This window comes from Podarcis pityusensis (assembly GCF_964106645.2).
Source record: "Podarcis pityusensis genome assembly, chromosome: 13".
Lineage (NCBI taxonomy): Eukaryota > Metazoa > Chordata > Lepidosauria > Squamata > Lacertidae > Podarcis > Podarcis pityusensis.
This window is the reverse complement of record NC_138038.1, coordinates 50,639,255-50,655,811: the sequence shown is the minus strand read 5'-3', so window position 1 is coordinate 50,655,811 and position 16,557 is coordinate 50,639,255. Positions and strand designations below refer to the sequence as shown.

Below are 16,557 nucleotides of genomic sequence, written 5' to 3'. Positions count from 1 at the left end.
TTTAATGTGTGACATTTTAATGTATTTTGAATCTTTGTTGGAAGCCGCCCAGAGTGGCTGGGGAAACCCAGCCAGATGGGCGGGGTACAAATAATAAATTATTATTATTATTCACGGCCAAGTGGGGATTTGAACCCTGGGCTCTCCCCAGGTCCTAGGCCAGCGCTCTAACCACTACACCACCACCAGGTCTTTAAGTCTGCGGTGTCTAAAACTACCCATCTGCATCGTGTTTCTCTCCTCAAAGCAGCCCGGTCTCTCGAACTCACTGCCCAGAGTGTTGGAAATGATGAGGAGAGAGAAGGAGGCACAGAGAACGGGGGCAGGAATTCCTCTTGGTGTTTTGCCGCTGTGAACCCTGAAACTTTCCTGAAAGGTGGGAGGAAAACAGCTGCAGGTGGCTAGCCGAGTCTCCGATTCCAAGCCTCTCTGACCCAGATGGACAGGTTAGACGAGAGGCGCTGATAGCATCGCTGCTCTCAGGCAGGGCTGCCTGGGCAGTGTGGGCTGAAAAAAGCGGAGGTGCTTTGGAATTGTGAAATGTGGCACTCCTGGGGAACGGGATGGTTCACCTGTTTGCTTGGGATGGGGTGAGGCGGTAGGAAGGAGGCTGCCAACTCCACACCAGCTCAGAGGCTCAGAGGCCTTGGCATGATCAAAGCACACAATGGGCCAGAGCTAGAAACAGTAGTACAGTGGTTCTTTGGTTCTCAAACGCCTTGGTTCCCAAATACCGAAAACCCGGAAGTAAGTGTTCCGGTTTTTGAAAGTTTTTCAGAAGTTGAACGTCCGATGTGGTTGTCAGCTATAGTGGTACCTCGGGTTAAGTACTTAATTTGTTCCGGAGGTCCGTACTTAACCTGAAACTGTTCTTAACCTGAAGCACCACTTTAGCTAATGGGGCCTCCTGCTGCCAATGCGCCGCCGCTGCACGATTTCTGTTCTCATCCTGAAGCAAAGTTCTTAACCTGAAGCACTATTTCTGGGTTAGTGGAGTCTGTAACCTGAAGCGTATGTAACCTGAGGTACACTCTATTGTTTCTGGGGCGCCTGCACCAATCAGAAGCTGCGCTTTGGTTTTCAAACATTTCGGAAGTCAAACGGACTTCCGGAACGGATTAAGTTTGGCGCTTTTGTGATTGCTATTTATTTTGCGTTTTTGTTTTTGAGGCTTTTTCGGTTCATTTGTTTTTGTGACTGTGTGGAACCCAGTTCAGCTACTGATTGATTGATTGATTGATTGATTGTGTGGCTGCGGAAATGGATAAAAGCCCCCCCATCCAAACAATGACTATCATCAGTGCAGGTAAGAAAAAAAATTAATTTTCATTTTTATCATCTACAATACTGTCTTATTTATTTTATAGTACAGTACGTTGATTATTGCTTTCATTTTATGGATCAGTGGTCTCGTTAGATAATAAAATTCATGTTAAATTGTTGTTTTAGGGGTTGTTTTTAAAAGTCTGGAACGGATTAATCCGTTTTACATTACTTTCTATGGGAAAGCGCACCTCGGTTTTGGAACACTTTGGTTTTGGAATAGACTTCTGGGACGGATTAATTTTGAGATCCAAGGTACCACTGCATCTGTTCTACAAATCGGTTTCATGTTTCTGGTCCCCATTTTTTCCTTACTTTTTTTTTTTTAACTAGTGGGGAGCACCTGACACTGCCCGCGGATCTTTAGAAAACAAGGAATATCGGTATTTTTAAATGGGTAGCGTAATTTGTGAATTTGGACCACTCGCGCCTCAAATCGGGTGAAGTTAGGTCAACGTCACGGTTTATTCCGCCAAAGGACGCACGGCAGCTAAATGTCCACGACTGCCCTGAGAACCCTCATGCCACGTTTGGTGGGTATATCTCGATAGGCCGCTGAACCAAGGCAAAAAGTGGGGGATGCCATGCCAAAGTCAAGGTTCTGTCCGCCATCTTGAATCAAAATGGCCGCCAGCATCGAAAACATCGACAAGGATCACCACCGTACTTTGGAAATTATCGTGCTGAGTTTAGAGACAATATCTCGAGAGGCGTCTGAACCTATGCCAAAAAAATGGATGATGCCACACAAAAGTGATGTTTCGGTCCGCCATCTTAATTTAATTTCCGACTTCTGACAAATTTGAGAGTGAAATCATCTCTCTCTCTCTCTCTCTCTCTCTCAAATTATGATAAAACTGAGCTGTGGATCCCACCCCCTGCTTCCGATCCAAGCAAGCCCCATGGCCAAAGCAACTCACGATTTGACGGTGCGCATGGCAAAGACAGAGGACTTGGTGAACAAGTACTTCGAATTGGAATCCAGATCATCCGTGCTTTTCGCGTCGACACACCTCGGCCAACCTGGGGCATACTCCTTCCAGCTGCAGCAAACAAAGAACAGCCCGGGGAGGGGGGAGGGGGTCACCCAGAAGGAAGTCCATCTTTGAGCAGCTCAGAAGTCAGCTATGGAACTCATTGCCACAGGATATTGCGATGGCCTTTTAGCCCTGCTGAGCTAATGCTACGATTCCAAGTCTGTGTGGCAGTTCAATGTGGACTTGGTCCTGTTCACGTGTGCAAGCTTTCCACGGCGCTCACGCGACACCGTCTGCCTCAAAATACCATCCCATCTTATTTATGGAGCAATTACCATTTCTGTGGAGAATCCAGTAGATTAAAAAACAACAATCATGGGGGAATCATGCCAGGGAAAAGCTCTCAAGGAAGGTGAACTCCAGGGCCAGTAAGGGATGCAACATAGGAGAGAGGTCACGGCTTGTAGAGAGAGTTCTAGGAGCCATAAAGAGAGGCATTGGAGGGCCGCATGCGTTTCCCGAGGGCCAGAGGTTCCCTGCCCCCACCTCAGCATAAAGGGATGTGATTTACTGACCCATAGGATTCCTGCCGTTTCTTTAGCTCTTCCTTGCGATGCTCCACAAGTTGGGGGTTTCCTTTGTCATCGGAAACCATTTTGGCTGGAGGGACGGAGATAGGGAGAGAGAGAAAAGGAGACCAGGTAATTAATCTAATGAGCCATATGAGAAGGTGGAGGGAAGCTTGCCTATGGGCCATACTGTTTGCTAGCAAAGCCCTGCCGCTAACATGCTGTAAATGTAAAGGTAAAGGGACCCCTGACCGTTAGGTCCAGTCGCGGACGACTCTGGGGTTGTGGCACTCATCTTGCTTTACTGGCCGATGGAGCCGGCGTACAACTTCCGGGTCATGTGGCCAGCATGACTAATCCGCTTCTGGCAAACCAGAGCAGCGCACGGAAACGCCGTTTACCTTCCTGCCGGAGCGGTACCTATTTATCTACTTGCACTTTGATGTGCTTTTGAACTGCTAGGTTGGCAGGAGCAGGGACCGAGCAACAGGAGCTCACCCCGTCGCAGGGATTCGAACCGCCGACCTTCTGATCGGCAAGTCCTAGGCTCTGTGGTTTAACCCACAGCGCCACCCGCGTCCCTACATGCTGTAGTTACTCCTGAATGATGTGCCCTCACTACATGCCCAGAGATAACCATTCCAATTACACAGTTTCCATGGATGAATCCATGACTATTCTATAAATGTGTGTTTGTGCGCAAGAGAAAGCGAGAGAGAGCAAGATGTCTCGAGCCTGGGAAGAAATTCATTCCCATTCGCACATAAAAGCAATATTATTTTTTTTTGTGATTTGCCCTTTCCTAAGTACAAACTGATGTGCAGCTGCCCTTCGAAATTTGCACTTCTCTGAGCTTCTGCAATGCAGTTAAGCAATGTGTCCGAAAATGCACGTGTCAGGGAAAACAGCGTTGCGGAAATGTCTGTACGATGCCAAACCATATGCAAAGAGGGAGTATTTCACATTAACGTGAGTTTTCATGAGGTCTTGCGTTTTTGATCGAACTTGCAAACTGGTGTGGAAATGTGGAGGGGCTGAGCTTAAGCCTGGAAAAATGAGAAACCGAGCAAAATTGACATAGTCTCCCATCCCGGATCGAGCCCCTAATTTGCCTGCTAGCTATAGTTCTGGTTGGGATGCGGGTGGCGCTGTGGGTTAAACCACAGAGCCTAGGACTTGCTGATCAGAAGGTCGCGGTTCGAATCCCCGCGACGGAGTGAGCTCCCGTTGCTCGGTCCCTGCTCCTGCCAACCTAGCAGTTTGAAAGCACCTCAAAGTGCAAGTAGATAAATAGGTACCACTCCGGCGGGAAGGTAAACGGCGTTTCCGTGTGCTGCTCTGGTTCGTCAGAAGCGGCTTAGTCATGCTGGCCACATGACCCGGAAACTGTACACCAGCTCCCTTGGCCAATAAAGCGAGATGAGCGCCGCAACCCCAGAGTCGGCCTCGACTGGACCTAATGGTCAGGGGTCCCTTTATAGTTCTGGTTACCATTACCAGACCAGCGCAGACAAAAGCAACAGTCACAGCTTCTGCAGAATGAAAACCCACAAAGCTTTGGGCCTGTTTGGTTTGGTGAACACCCACCCCCCAATCCCTGGGAAAGGAAAGATGGGACCAGTACCTGCCCCCTCCCTCAGGGTCAAGGTGCAAGAGCCCTCCAGCCACTGGTAGGAAGGGAAGTTGTACGTCTCCCCCTTTGGGGTCGTCACTCTGACAAAATTGCAGAACCAGTTGTCCGTCGGGAAGAATAAGTACGGCTCCTTGTGCAAGTGGATCAGATGGATGGGTCCCAAGTCCTGTTCGAACGGCACCTCGTAGTCGTCCACCTAGACACACAAAGGAGAACCTGGTCTGGAAGGGGAGCTTTGGAAGTGCAATGCACTAGATTGCAAAAGAAGAAGAAGAAAAATACAGAGATTCCTCTCCCACCACCCCTTCACCCAGCCAAAAACTTTGGGCCACCACTCAGGCAGAGCTCAGATTACAGGAGAGAGGAGAGGGAGCTAAAGGTAGCTTTTCCTAAGGTCTCTCAGCTACAGTGGTACAGTGGTGCCCCGCAAGACAAATGCCTCGCAAGACGGAAAACCCGCTAGACGAAAGGGTTTTCCGTTTTCAATGCGCTTCGCAGGATGAATTTCCCTATGGGCTTGCTTCGCAAGACGAAAATGTCTTGCGAGTCTTGAGATTTTTTTTTCGCTCCCCCCCCCTTTTTCTAATCCGCTAAGCCACTAATAGCCTTTTAGCAGCTAATCCGCTAAGCCGCTAAGCCTTTAATAGCCGCTAAACCGCTAATAGCGCTAATTCGCTAAGCCGCTAATAGGGTTGCTTCACAAGACGAAAAAACCGCTAGACGAAGATACTCGCGGAACGGATTAAATTCGTCTTGCGAGGCACCACTGTACCTCGGTTCTTGAACGCAGTCCGTTCCGGAAGACCGTTCGACTTCCGAAACGTTTGAAAACTGAGGGGCAAAGGGCAGCCTGCAAGTTTAATTGGAAAAATAAAAAACAACACACCGTGGAAGCTGTTCGACTGCTGAGGCACGTTCGAAAACGGAAGCAATTACTTCTGGGTTTTCGGCGTTCGAAAACAGAAACGTTCAGCTTCCAAGTCGCTCGAAAACCGAGGTACCACTGTACTGGTTTTGGAAAGCAGGAATTTGGCTAAATCGAATGAATGAGCGAATCCTTTCTTTCCTGCTTGGTTCCTAGGCCCTTGATTACCTTGATCTGTCCCAAGTTGTCAACATCTCCCTTAAACTGTGGTGAAGTATACAAGTTAAACAAATAAACCTGGTGGGCCACTAAGGGCCCAAAATGCCACATTTCATTGTGTGGGGGCTACAGAGTAGTGCATGGGTAGGCAAACGAAGGCCCGGGGGCCAGATCTGGCCCAGTCGCCTTCTAAATCCGGCCCGAGGGTGGTCCTGGAATCAGTGTGTTTACATAAGTAGAATGTGTTTAAAATGCATCTCTGGGTTATTTGTGGGGCCTGCCTAGTGTTTTTACATGAGTAGAATGCGTGCTTTTATTTAAAAAGCATCTCTGGGTTATTTGTGGGGCATAGGAATTCGTTCATCCCCCCAAAAAAATACAGTCCGGCCCCCCACAAGGTCTGAGGGACAGTGAACTGGCCCCCTGCTGAAAAAGTTTGCTGACCCCTGGAGTAGTGTGTACTGGAATTGTGTTTAGAAATCTGGTTTTGTACTTAATTTTTCAGTGGAAGCAGAATTCCTTCCACACCATCACCTCCGTCCCACTCAATTGGCGGGGGACGCTGTTCCCTGGTTCTCCTCAGGTGCCAAAATGTCTTGGACCGATCCTGTGTACATCTCCAAGTCAGCTAATTTATCTCTTCCTGGGGTCTTCTGTGTCCCCTCCTCCTCCTCCTCCCGGCCTTGTGGTAAATACCCTTAACCGTAAACTAGAGCAAACAGCATCTGTTTGGAAAAGCAATGTGAGGACGAGAAGTTGGTCAACAACTCTTCTTTACGCTATGTAGGCCAGCCCTTGCAAACGAGGCCACTGAATTTATAGTCAGAATATTTGGGACAGATGAAGTCCTCCTCCGCCCACTTCGACTGTGGAACTCCCTGCCACCAGCCTAGATGGCTTGAAAAGAGGATGAGGCAAATTCACGGAGGAGGAGAGAGCTGCCGATGGCTACTGGCCACGATGGCTGGGCTCTGCTGCAGCGAAGTTTCGAAAGACCAGTTGCCAGAAACCACAAGCGGGGAGGGTTTTGCTCTCATGCTCGGATCCTGCTTGCTGGTTGGATGCCGGCCGAGATGGACTTTGGCCTGATCCATTCTCCTACTTATTTTCTTATTATTATTTTCTTACAGCCCACGCATGCATAAGCTGAGTTACCCATTGGTGGCCTAGAAGTCACAAAAGACCACCCATTTCTGCAGAACCCTCTCCCAGTCTAATAACCACCCAAGAAAAATATTTAGGTGTTCTGGAGAGAGAGAGTTGGATAGCTCTACCTCTCTTTCAAATCGGAACCAGTGAAGGCGGTGAAGGTCCTGTGTGAGTGCCTGGAGGCGGTTGGAGGATGGATGGCGGCTAATGGATTGAGGTTGAATCCTGACAAGACAGAAGTACTGTTTTTGGGGGACAGGGGGTGGGCAGGTGTGGAGGACTCCTTGGTCCTGAATGGGGTAACTGTGCCCCTGAAGGTCCAGGTGCGCAGCCTGGGAGTCATTTTGGACTGACTGCTGTCCATGGAGGTGCAGGTCAGTTCTGTGTCCAGGGCAACTGTCTACCAGCTCCATCTGATACGCAGGATGAGACCCTATCTGCCCGCAGACAGTCTCGCTAGAGTGGCACATGCTCTGGTTATCTCTCGCTTGGACTGCTGCAATGCGCTCTATGTGGGGCTAACTTTGAAGGTGACATGGAAGCTTCAATTAATCTAGAATGCAGCAGCTAGACTGGTGACTGGGAGCGGCCGCCGAGACCACATAACACTGGTCTTGAAAGACCTACATTGGCTCCCAGTACGTTTCTGAGCACAATTCAAAGTGTTGGTGTTGACCTTTAAAGCCCTAAATGGCCTCGGTCCAGTATACCTGAAGGAGCGTCTCCACCCCCATCGTTCTGCCCGGACTCTGAGGTCCAGCTCTGAGGGCCTTCTGATGGTTCCCTCACTGCGAGAAGCAAAGCTACAGGGAACCAGGCAGAGGGCCTTCTCGATGGTGGCGCCCGCCCTGTGGAACGCCCTCCCATCAGATGTCAAAGAGATAAACAACTACCTGACATTTAGAAGACATCTGAAGGCAGTCCTGTTCAGGGAAGTTTTTAATGTGTGACATTTTAATGTATTTTTAATCTTTGTTGGAAGCTGCCCAGAGCGGCTGGGGAGGCCCAGCCAGATGGGCGGGGTACAAATAATAAATTATTATTATTATTATTAATAGGACATAGGCCTTGTGCACAGTCAGACCACTGGTCCATTAAACTCAGGATTGTCAAGGTGGATCTGGCAGGGTTTCTGAAGTGGGTGTTTTACAACCCTGCTTTGAGATGTTGGGGACTGAACCTTTTAGATTCTACACCCAGCGCTTTGCACCTGAGCTACAGTGAAGAGATGTGGTGGTGGTCCAAAGGGACAGGATAAATGTGATAGTGTGTACCCCTGTAAATCCTTGAGTGTGCTTCTAATAGAGAAGTTATGGTAACCTGTTGCTTTATGAAACTGATGGTTTTGCAAGTTGCCACACACCCCGCCCCCAAATTGGGGCAGAAATACAGCTAATATGTGAATCGCAACGATGCAGCTCAAAGCTAGAACATAAGTTGCGACATGGTGCAAATGGCTACAGGTAACACAGTTTCCCAACATGCATATTAACACAATGTAACAGAACACGGTGGGCATCAAAACTTAATCAGCAGAAATTGCCAGTGCTTATTGCTTATTGCGCATGTGTATTAAACATGAAAGGGACGCGGGTGGCGCTGTGGGTTAAACCACAGAGCCTAGGGCTTGCCGATCAGAAGGTCAGTGGTTCGAATCCCCGCGACGGGGTGAGCTCCCGTTGCTCAGTCCCTGCTCCTGCCAACCTAGCAGTTCGAAAGCACGTCAAAGTGCAAGTAGATAAATAGGTACCACTCCGGTGGGAAGGTAAACTATGTTTCCATGTGCAAGTCTGGTTTGCCAGAAGCGGCTTAGTCCTGCTGGCCACATGACCCGGAAGCTGTATGCCGGCTCCCTCGGTTAATAAAGCGAGATGAGCGCCGCAACCCCAGAGTCGGCCACAACTGGACCTAATGGTCAGGGGTCCCTTTACCTTTTACTATTAAACATGAAATGAGGTAATGATGTATAATATGATTGGTGAGAATTGAAATACTTTGTTTGGAATTTTATAAATACCACTGCCTGGACTTCCAGGCAGAGGGCCTTTTCGGTAGTGGCACCCGCCCTGTGGAACGCCCTCCCACCAGATGTCAAAGAGATAAACAACTACCTGACATTTAGAAAACATCTGAAGGCAGCCCTGTTCAGGAAAGGTTTTAATGTGTGACATTTTAATGTATTGTTAATCTTTGTTGGAAGCCGCCCAGAGTGGCTGGGGAGGCCCAGCCAGATGGACGGGGTACAAATTATTATTATTATTATTATTATTATTATTATTATTATTATTTGTGTAGGGTTTACTCCTGAGCTCGATGTCCCACAAGGTCAATGTGCCTGGCTTTTTACAAGGAGCAAACGGTGGGGTCCCTGCTCCCTCAGAGCTTACAACCTCACATTTAATACCAGTAAGGTGGCAGAGGAGGGAGAAACAGCAAGGGAATCAGGGAGAAAGAAGGACTTAATACCGTATTTTTCGCTCTATAACACACACCCGACCATAACACGCACATAGTTTTTAGAGGAGGAAAATCCGTAGGCATGCCACCCGTAGGCATTCCCTCCATAACACACACAGACATTTCCCCTTACTTTTTAGGAGGAAAAAAGTGAGTGTTATGGTGCAAAAAATACGGTACTTGATAAGTGTGTGGCATTTTAGGCTCAGTGGCAGGAGGTCAAGGAGGGCAGGCTGTGCAGGTGTTGTGGCAAAGACTTCATTGCAAAGGAGGGTAAGGCATAAAAATTATTATTATAATTATAAGGCAGAGTGTTCTCGCACTCAGGACCCGTTTGCGGCTTCCCTTGAGGGGCATCTTGTTGGCCACTGTGAGAACTGGAGTCTGGACTAGGCTCCTGAGATACAACATCTGGGCTCTTCTGATGGTGTTATTTTTTATTTCCCCCCCTCCCCAGTTTTTGAAAGTTGTGCCCCGGGCTTTTACATTCTTGCATCAAAAGGGACGCTGTTAAGTCTTGCAGACACAACTTCAGCCAATAATGTTAATTGCCAAATCTAGAAGTTAACTTGCCAGGACAGGTGTGGTAGCGGCAGTGGGAACAGTCTGTGCAATACTGGGCGTCTATGAGACCCAGGAAGGTCCATCAGGGCCAACACTGGTCCTTTTCTCTTTTAAAATTATTACAGTACTAGAATGGCAATTATTCTGTGAAACAAAGAAGCTGACTCAGGCTGTGGCCAGTGGCCATTTTCTTTCCCCCAAAATGCCTGGCAGTCCTGAAATAGTAATAGTAATAATAATAATAATAATAATAATAATAATAATAATAATAATTTATTATTTATATCCTGCCCATCTGGCTGGGTTCCCCCAGCCACTCTGGGCGGCTTCCAACAAAAGATTAACAGTACAATAAAACGTCAGACATTAAAAACGTCCCTAGACAGGGCTGCCTTCAGATGTTTTCTAAACGTCAGGTGGTTGTTTATTTCCTTGACATCTGATGGGAGGGCGTTCCACAGGGCGGGTGCCACCACCGAGAAGGCCCTCTGCTTGGTTCCCTGTTAACCTCACTTCTCACAGTGAGGGAACCGCCAGAAGGCCCTCGGAGCTGGACCTCAGTGTCCGGGCAGAACAATGGGGGTGGAGATGCTCCTTCAGGTATCCTGAGCTGTTTAGGGCTTTCAAGGTCAGCACCAACACTTTGAAGTGTGTTCGGAAACGTACTGGGAGCCAATGAAGGCGGAGTCAGGAACATCATGGGAAAATTAAAGATGTTTGGGTGGTTTGAGGCTTGGCCAGTGCTGCTTGGCAGCTGATCCTAGCAAAAAGTGAGTGAGTGAGAGAGAGAGATGGAGGAAGGAAGGGAGGGAGGGAGGGAGGGAGGGAGGAAGAAGAGGGAGGGAGGGGAAGAGAGAGAGGGAGGGAGGGAGAGAGGGAGAGGGAGGAAGGAAGGAAGGGAGGGAGGGAGGGAGGGAGGGCGAGAGAGGGAGGGAGGGAGGGAGGGGGAGAGAAAGAGAGAGGGAGGGAAGGAGGGAGGGAGGGAGAGAGAGAGGGAGGGAGGGAGAAAGGGAGGGAGAGAGAGAGGGAGGGAGTGGGAGGGAGGGAGGGAGGGGGAGAGAGAGAGGGGGAGAGAAGGAGGGAGGGAGGGAGGGAGCGGGAGGGAGGGAGAGAGGGAGAGAGGGAGGGAGAAAGGGAGGGAGGGAGAGAGGGAGGGAGGGAGGAAGGAAGGAAGGAAGGAAGGAAGGGAGGGAGGGAGGGAGAGAGAAGAGAGAGAAGGAGAGAGAGAGAGAGAGAGAGAGAGAGAGAGAGAGAGAGACTTCCACTGCTTGCTAAGTTTACTGGTGCTGGTGAGACTGCAGGGATCTGGCTTCAGGCACCAGGCCCCTTGGCAGACCAACTCCGTGTTACAAAGACGTCTGCAAACGGGCCCTGGAGCCTGGCCACATCAGCCCCCACCGTGTGGGCATCCCCTTCAGTCAACCGACAGGAGACAACCAGCCAGGTTGTACACCCACAGCGGTGACCGGGAGAGGAATGACCTCTGGGCAAAGTGCCGAGAGAAGAAACCGGACACCTTCGCCTGCCCCAGCTGCAACAAAACATGTCTCTCCCATATCGGTCACGGCAGCCCCAGCAGGCGCCGCGACTCCCCATCAGTTTGACATCACACTCCCTCCACCAAATGACACTTTGGCCAAGTCTCCCCCAAGCATGGCATTTGCAGTTTCTTTCCTACAACCTTCTCCCGTTGAGACCTAGAAGTGACAGCATATGTCACCCCAAAACAAGAAGCAACCACTTGCCCATTTACCCCGCCCCATGGGCAGTGAGGAGCGTTCACCTGAGATGCCCCCAGCCCTGAGAGGACGCCCAGTTTGCCACCTTAACCCCCCCCCCAGCCCTGATCCTCTTCGTTCTTGGTACTCACAGCCCCACGGACAAAATCTCTGCCCTGGTGGTCCAGGCGATGCTTGGAGCTCTCCCCACGAGCCCCCACCAGAGTGATGGAGACGCTGCTGTAGGTGCCAGCCAACAGGATGTCTCCGGTGGCTACCTGGACCTTGTAAGCAGCCATTTGGGAAGAGGCGAGACAAGGCTCCGATTGCACGGGGTTTGTGCGGTGCCGGTGCCGAGGCAGGTATGAACAGCCTCGCCTGCTCCTCCTTGAGGGCTGTTGCACCCACAAATACCCCGCCTCCTCTCTCAACCCTCCTCCAGAGCCGTTTAGGCCACAGGCAGCAGCTGCTGCGATGGGAAGGGTGTGGTTCAGATCAGATTCCCCGGGTCTCGGCTGCAAAAGTTCTGCTGTGACCACTTCTGGGCTCGGTGGTGACAATAAGAGAGATTTGCTCCCAGAACGAAATGCAGAAAGACCAACGCACCGGCTGATTGTGTAACTGTTTCATAACTTTCTGCCTCATTGCGCACTCCCTCACATCCCTGCAAACACACACAAGCAACTTGTTGCATGAAACTCTCTGGCTTAGATAGGCACAGCAGGAGCAAGATGAATATTGCAATACATTTTCACATGAGTGTCGCTGTTGCTGTCACAGAACTGTAAAGTTGGAAGGTGCCGTCAAATGTCATCTCGTACGACCCCCTACAGACAGCCACCCAACCAACCCTTGTTTCGAAAACTCCAATAGAGGAGAATTCGCCACCTTTCCAGGGAGTCCGCTCCACTATCAAACAGCTCTTAACATCAGAGAAGTTCCTCCTAATGTTTAGTCTGAATCTCCTTTCTTGCAATTTGATATTTGAAGATGGCTATCCTAGGGTTGAAGGGACACGGGTGGTGCTGTGGGTTAAACCACAGAGCCTAGGACTTGCCGATCAGAAGGTCGGCAGTTCGAATCCCCGCGATGGGGTGAGCGCCCGTTGCTCGGTCCCTGCTCCTGCCAACCTAGCAGTTCGAAAGCACGTAAAGTGCAAGTAGATCAATAGGTACGGCTCCGGCGGGAAGGTAAACGGCATTTCCATGCGCTGCTCTGGTTTGCCAGAAGCGGCTTAGTCATGCTGGCCACATGACCCGGAAGCTGTATGCCGGCTCCCTCGGCCAGTAAAGTGAGATGAGCGCCACAACCCCAGAGTCGGCCGCGACTGGACCTAATGGTCAGGGGTCCCTTTACCTTTACTTTATCCTAGGGTTGTCTTTGTCCACAGGGTTTTCTTGGCAGGGATACTGGAGTGGCTTGCCGGTTCCTGCTCCAGGTGGATCACGTTTGGTCAAAACTCTCCACTATGACCTGTCCATCTTGGGTGGCCCTGCACGGCATAGCTCATAGCTTCTCTGAGTTATTCAAGCCCCTTCACCACGGCAAGGTAGTGATCCGTGAAGTGAGAGCTGGACCATAAAGAAGGCTGATCGCCAAAGAATGGATGCTTTTGAATTCTGGTGCTGGAGGAGACTCTTGAGAGTCCCATGGACTGCATGAAGATCAAACCTCTCCATTCTGAAGGAAATCAGCCCTGAGTGCTCACTGGAAGGACAGATCCTGAAGCTGAGGCTCCAATACTTTGGCCACCTCATGAGAAGAGAAGACTCCCTGGAAAAGACCCTGATGTTGGGAAAGATGGAGGCACAAGGAGAAGGGGACGTCAGAGGACGAGATGGTTGGACAGTGTTCTCGAAGCTACCAGCATGAGTTTGACGAAACTGCGGGAGGCAGTGGAGGACAGAAGTGCCTGGCGTGCTCTGGTCCAGGGGGTCACGAAGAGTTGGACACGACTAAACAACTAAACAACAAACTGGACACAGGACTCCAGGTGGTATATCACCAAGACAGAAGAATAAAGTGCTACTATGGCTTCCCTCGATCTGGATAGTAGAATTTTCCCTATTATTATCAATATATATATTCCCTGCCCTTTGTCAGCACGTCTCAACGCAGGTGGCAGCAATTTAAACCTTCAAAACGAAATACAGTTAAAACAGATTGCAGTGACAGGAATAGGGTGGTCCCTGGAAACACAGGTGCTCTCAGGTGTCAAAGGCCCAGGTGTAAAGAGGGGAATCTTCAGCATTTGATGGAGGATGTGAGGGGAGGTGCCAGGCATACATCTATGGGGAGGGAGTTCTGCAGTTTAGGGGCCAACACAGAGAAGTCCCTCTCCCAGGCCACATTCCCAAACCCTGAACTTCTGAGGGAGGTGAAACAACCAAAAGGGCCCCCCTCTGCTGATATGTGTGTGTGTGTGTGTGTGTGCGCGTGTGTGTGTGTGTGTTTTAACTTATCATTTTCAACAATTATTAAACACACTTTTATATCTTATACAATCTTTTTGACTTCCATCAATCACATCTGAACATTTTCCAATCTTTTCACTTAATTTACATTTCTTACTTTCACTATTACATTTAAATACCATAACTAATGTCTCTCTTCTTTCTCTTCTTTGCAATATTTCACATATTTCTCCTTACAAAACTTCTTACAGTCCTACTAGCGTAATTTGCTGATTACAGTTGCTCTTCAAATAGTTCGTATATTTCTTCCAATCTTCTGTAAATCTCTGGTCCTGCAGGTTTCGAATCCTTCCTGTCATTTTATCCTATTCTGCATAGTCCATTAATTTTGTCTGCCATTCTTCTTTCGTCGGTACCCCTCTGCTGATCTTAACACCCAGCAAGTCCTGTTGGGAAGGACATGGCTTTTCAGGTATTGATCTGTGGTTTTCTTTCTTAATGTTAACAGGATATTAATTCCTCCCTCACCCCCCATCTAGTTCAGCGTCCTCTTTTCACAAGCCAGCTATGGGGCCTTAATGGGAAATCCGCAAGCAGGAACTGAATGCAAGAGCCTTCAGCCCTCCGGTGGTTTCCAGCAACTGGCCCAGCCCAAACGTTTCCTCATTCAAGACCTCCTTTATAAAATACCGTATTTTTCGCTCTATAAGACGCACCAGACCACAAGACGCACCTAGTTTTTGAAGGGGGAAAACAAGAAAAAAAATATTCTGAATCTCAGAAGCCAGAACAGCAAGAGGGATCGCTGTGCAGTGAAAGCAGCGATCCCTCTTGCTGTTCTGGCTTCTGGGATAGCTGCGCAGCCTGCATTCGCTCCATAAGACGCACACACATTTCCCCTTACTTTTTAGGAGGGAAAAAGTGAGTCTTATAGAGCAAAAAATACGGTAATAAACCAGACTCATGCCTCTCTCGTGCCTTCCTTCCTCCCCTGCTTTCCAAACCACGGTTTGTCACAAGTTTCCCGAAGAAGCAGCTTGCGAACTGCCAGATGCAATGCCCTATATCTGCCTCACGTTGTGGCCTTGTGGGGTTTTGTTTCCTGTTCCCACCCCCCATCCCACCCCACTGCAGTCTCAGGCAGGCAGCAATACAAGAGGGCAAATCAGACCCCTAGATTGGGCTGTGTGGGCCTTGGTAAGCCACACACACTGTTGTTGTTGTTGTTGTTGTTGTTGTATGTTCTAGTTATCTCCTGCTTGGACTACTGCAATGCTCTCTATGTGGGGCTACCTTTGAAGGTGACCCGGAAACTGCAATTAATCCAGAATGCGGCAGCTAGACTGGTGACTGGGAGCGGCCGCCAAGACCACATAACACCAGTCCTGAAAGATCTTCATTGGCTACCAGTATGTTTTCAAGCAATTCAAAGTGTTGGTGCTGACCTTCAAAGCCCTAAACGGCCTTGGCCCAGTATACCTGAAGGAGCGTCTCCACCCCCATCGTTCAGCCCGGACACTGAGATCCAGCTCCGAGGGCCTTCTGGTGGTTCCCTCCCTGCGAGAAGTGAGGTTACAGGGAACCAGGCAGAGGGCCTTCTCGGTAGTGGCGCCTAAAATGATGTGTAAACATTTTCAGAGACGCCGTTGATGGAATCTTTCCAGGAATTGGAGATGGTGTTTATAAGTGGTCCATGTTCCACAAGCATATACGGTAGTAAGGTTGGTAGTACAATAGCTTTGAAAATGAGCATTTTGGTTTCCCTGCGAATGTCCCGGTCCTCAAACACTCTGCACTTCATTTGGGAGAAAGCCGCACTCGCAGAGCTCAGGTGATGCTGGATTTTGGCATCAATGTTGGCCATTGTGGAAAGATAACTTGGCCTCAGTACATACGCTTTCTCGGGCTACTGTACGTTCAGCAAACTGAGCATACCCCAAGAGTCCCTGCTCTGGGTTCATTTGCCAGGAATGGGAGACATTTCTCTCTCTATACCCAAATTTTAAGCAATTTGGAAAACACGAGAAAGAGCCATGTAGTCAGAGGGGGAGTAGTGGCGCCACCTGGTGGCTATGGAGGGTGATGTAGCAGGCGAGTTCCTGCTCAGTTTCTGCGGGTGGAGGGAAAGCTTGTCTGTCAAGGTAGCCTAGACGACTCCTTGGGATACAGGCAACTCCCCATTTTCATCTGTTGGAGGCATGCTGCAAACCTGGAAGTGGCATGAAAGGGGGGGAAACAGCCCTAAAAGAACGCAAAAATGGTGTGAAAATAGTGTCTAGCAATCCCACAAGTGCAACCCCAGGAGTCTTTGCACCAACCTTTGAGACCAGTGAAGAGTTGGGAATTTGAGCAAGGAGGATGAGAGACTGTGGTGGAGTTTGGTGGCTTTTTGGTTATTTGAATGGTGTTCTCAATATACACCATTTCACATAAACATGCGGTGCCTCAGATCACAACCCGTGCCTAAATGGGGAGTTGCCTGCCCAGTCGTACCTTGGATCTTGAACATCTTGGATCCCAAACAAATTGGCTCTGAATGATCAAAACCTGGAAGTGATTGTTCCGCTTTGTGAACAATTTTTGGAAGTCAAACATCCGACGGAGCTTCCGATTGGCTGCAGGAGCTTCCTGCAGCCAATCAGAAGCTGCGCTTTGGTTTCCGAACATTT

At 49.4% G+C, this 16,557-nt stretch overlaps 1 protein-coding gene across 1 annotated transcript in view; it reads right to left on the bottom strand.

The window, feature by feature from the left end:
• LOC308462235 (hydroperoxide isomerase ALOXE3-like) overlaps window positions 1-12,004 on the bottom strand; it is a 33,818-nt gene extending 21,814 nt beyond the window's left edge. The window contains exons 1-4 of the mRNA XM_080979751.1: window positions 11,627-12,004; window positions 4,494-4,698; window positions 2,876-2,960; window positions 2,244-2,366 (exon numbers count right to left, since the gene is read on the bottom strand). Of these exons, the coding sequence (XP_080835877.1) occupies window positions 2,244-2,366; window positions 2,876-2,960; window positions 4,494-4,698; window positions 11,627-11,773 (560 nt within the window). The 5' untranslated portion in view covers window positions 11,774-12,004. The remainder of the gene's footprint in view (window positions 1-2,243; window positions 2,367-2,875; window positions 2,961-4,493; window positions 4,699-11,626) is intronic.
• Window positions 12,005-16,557: the final 4,553 nt, after the last annotated feature.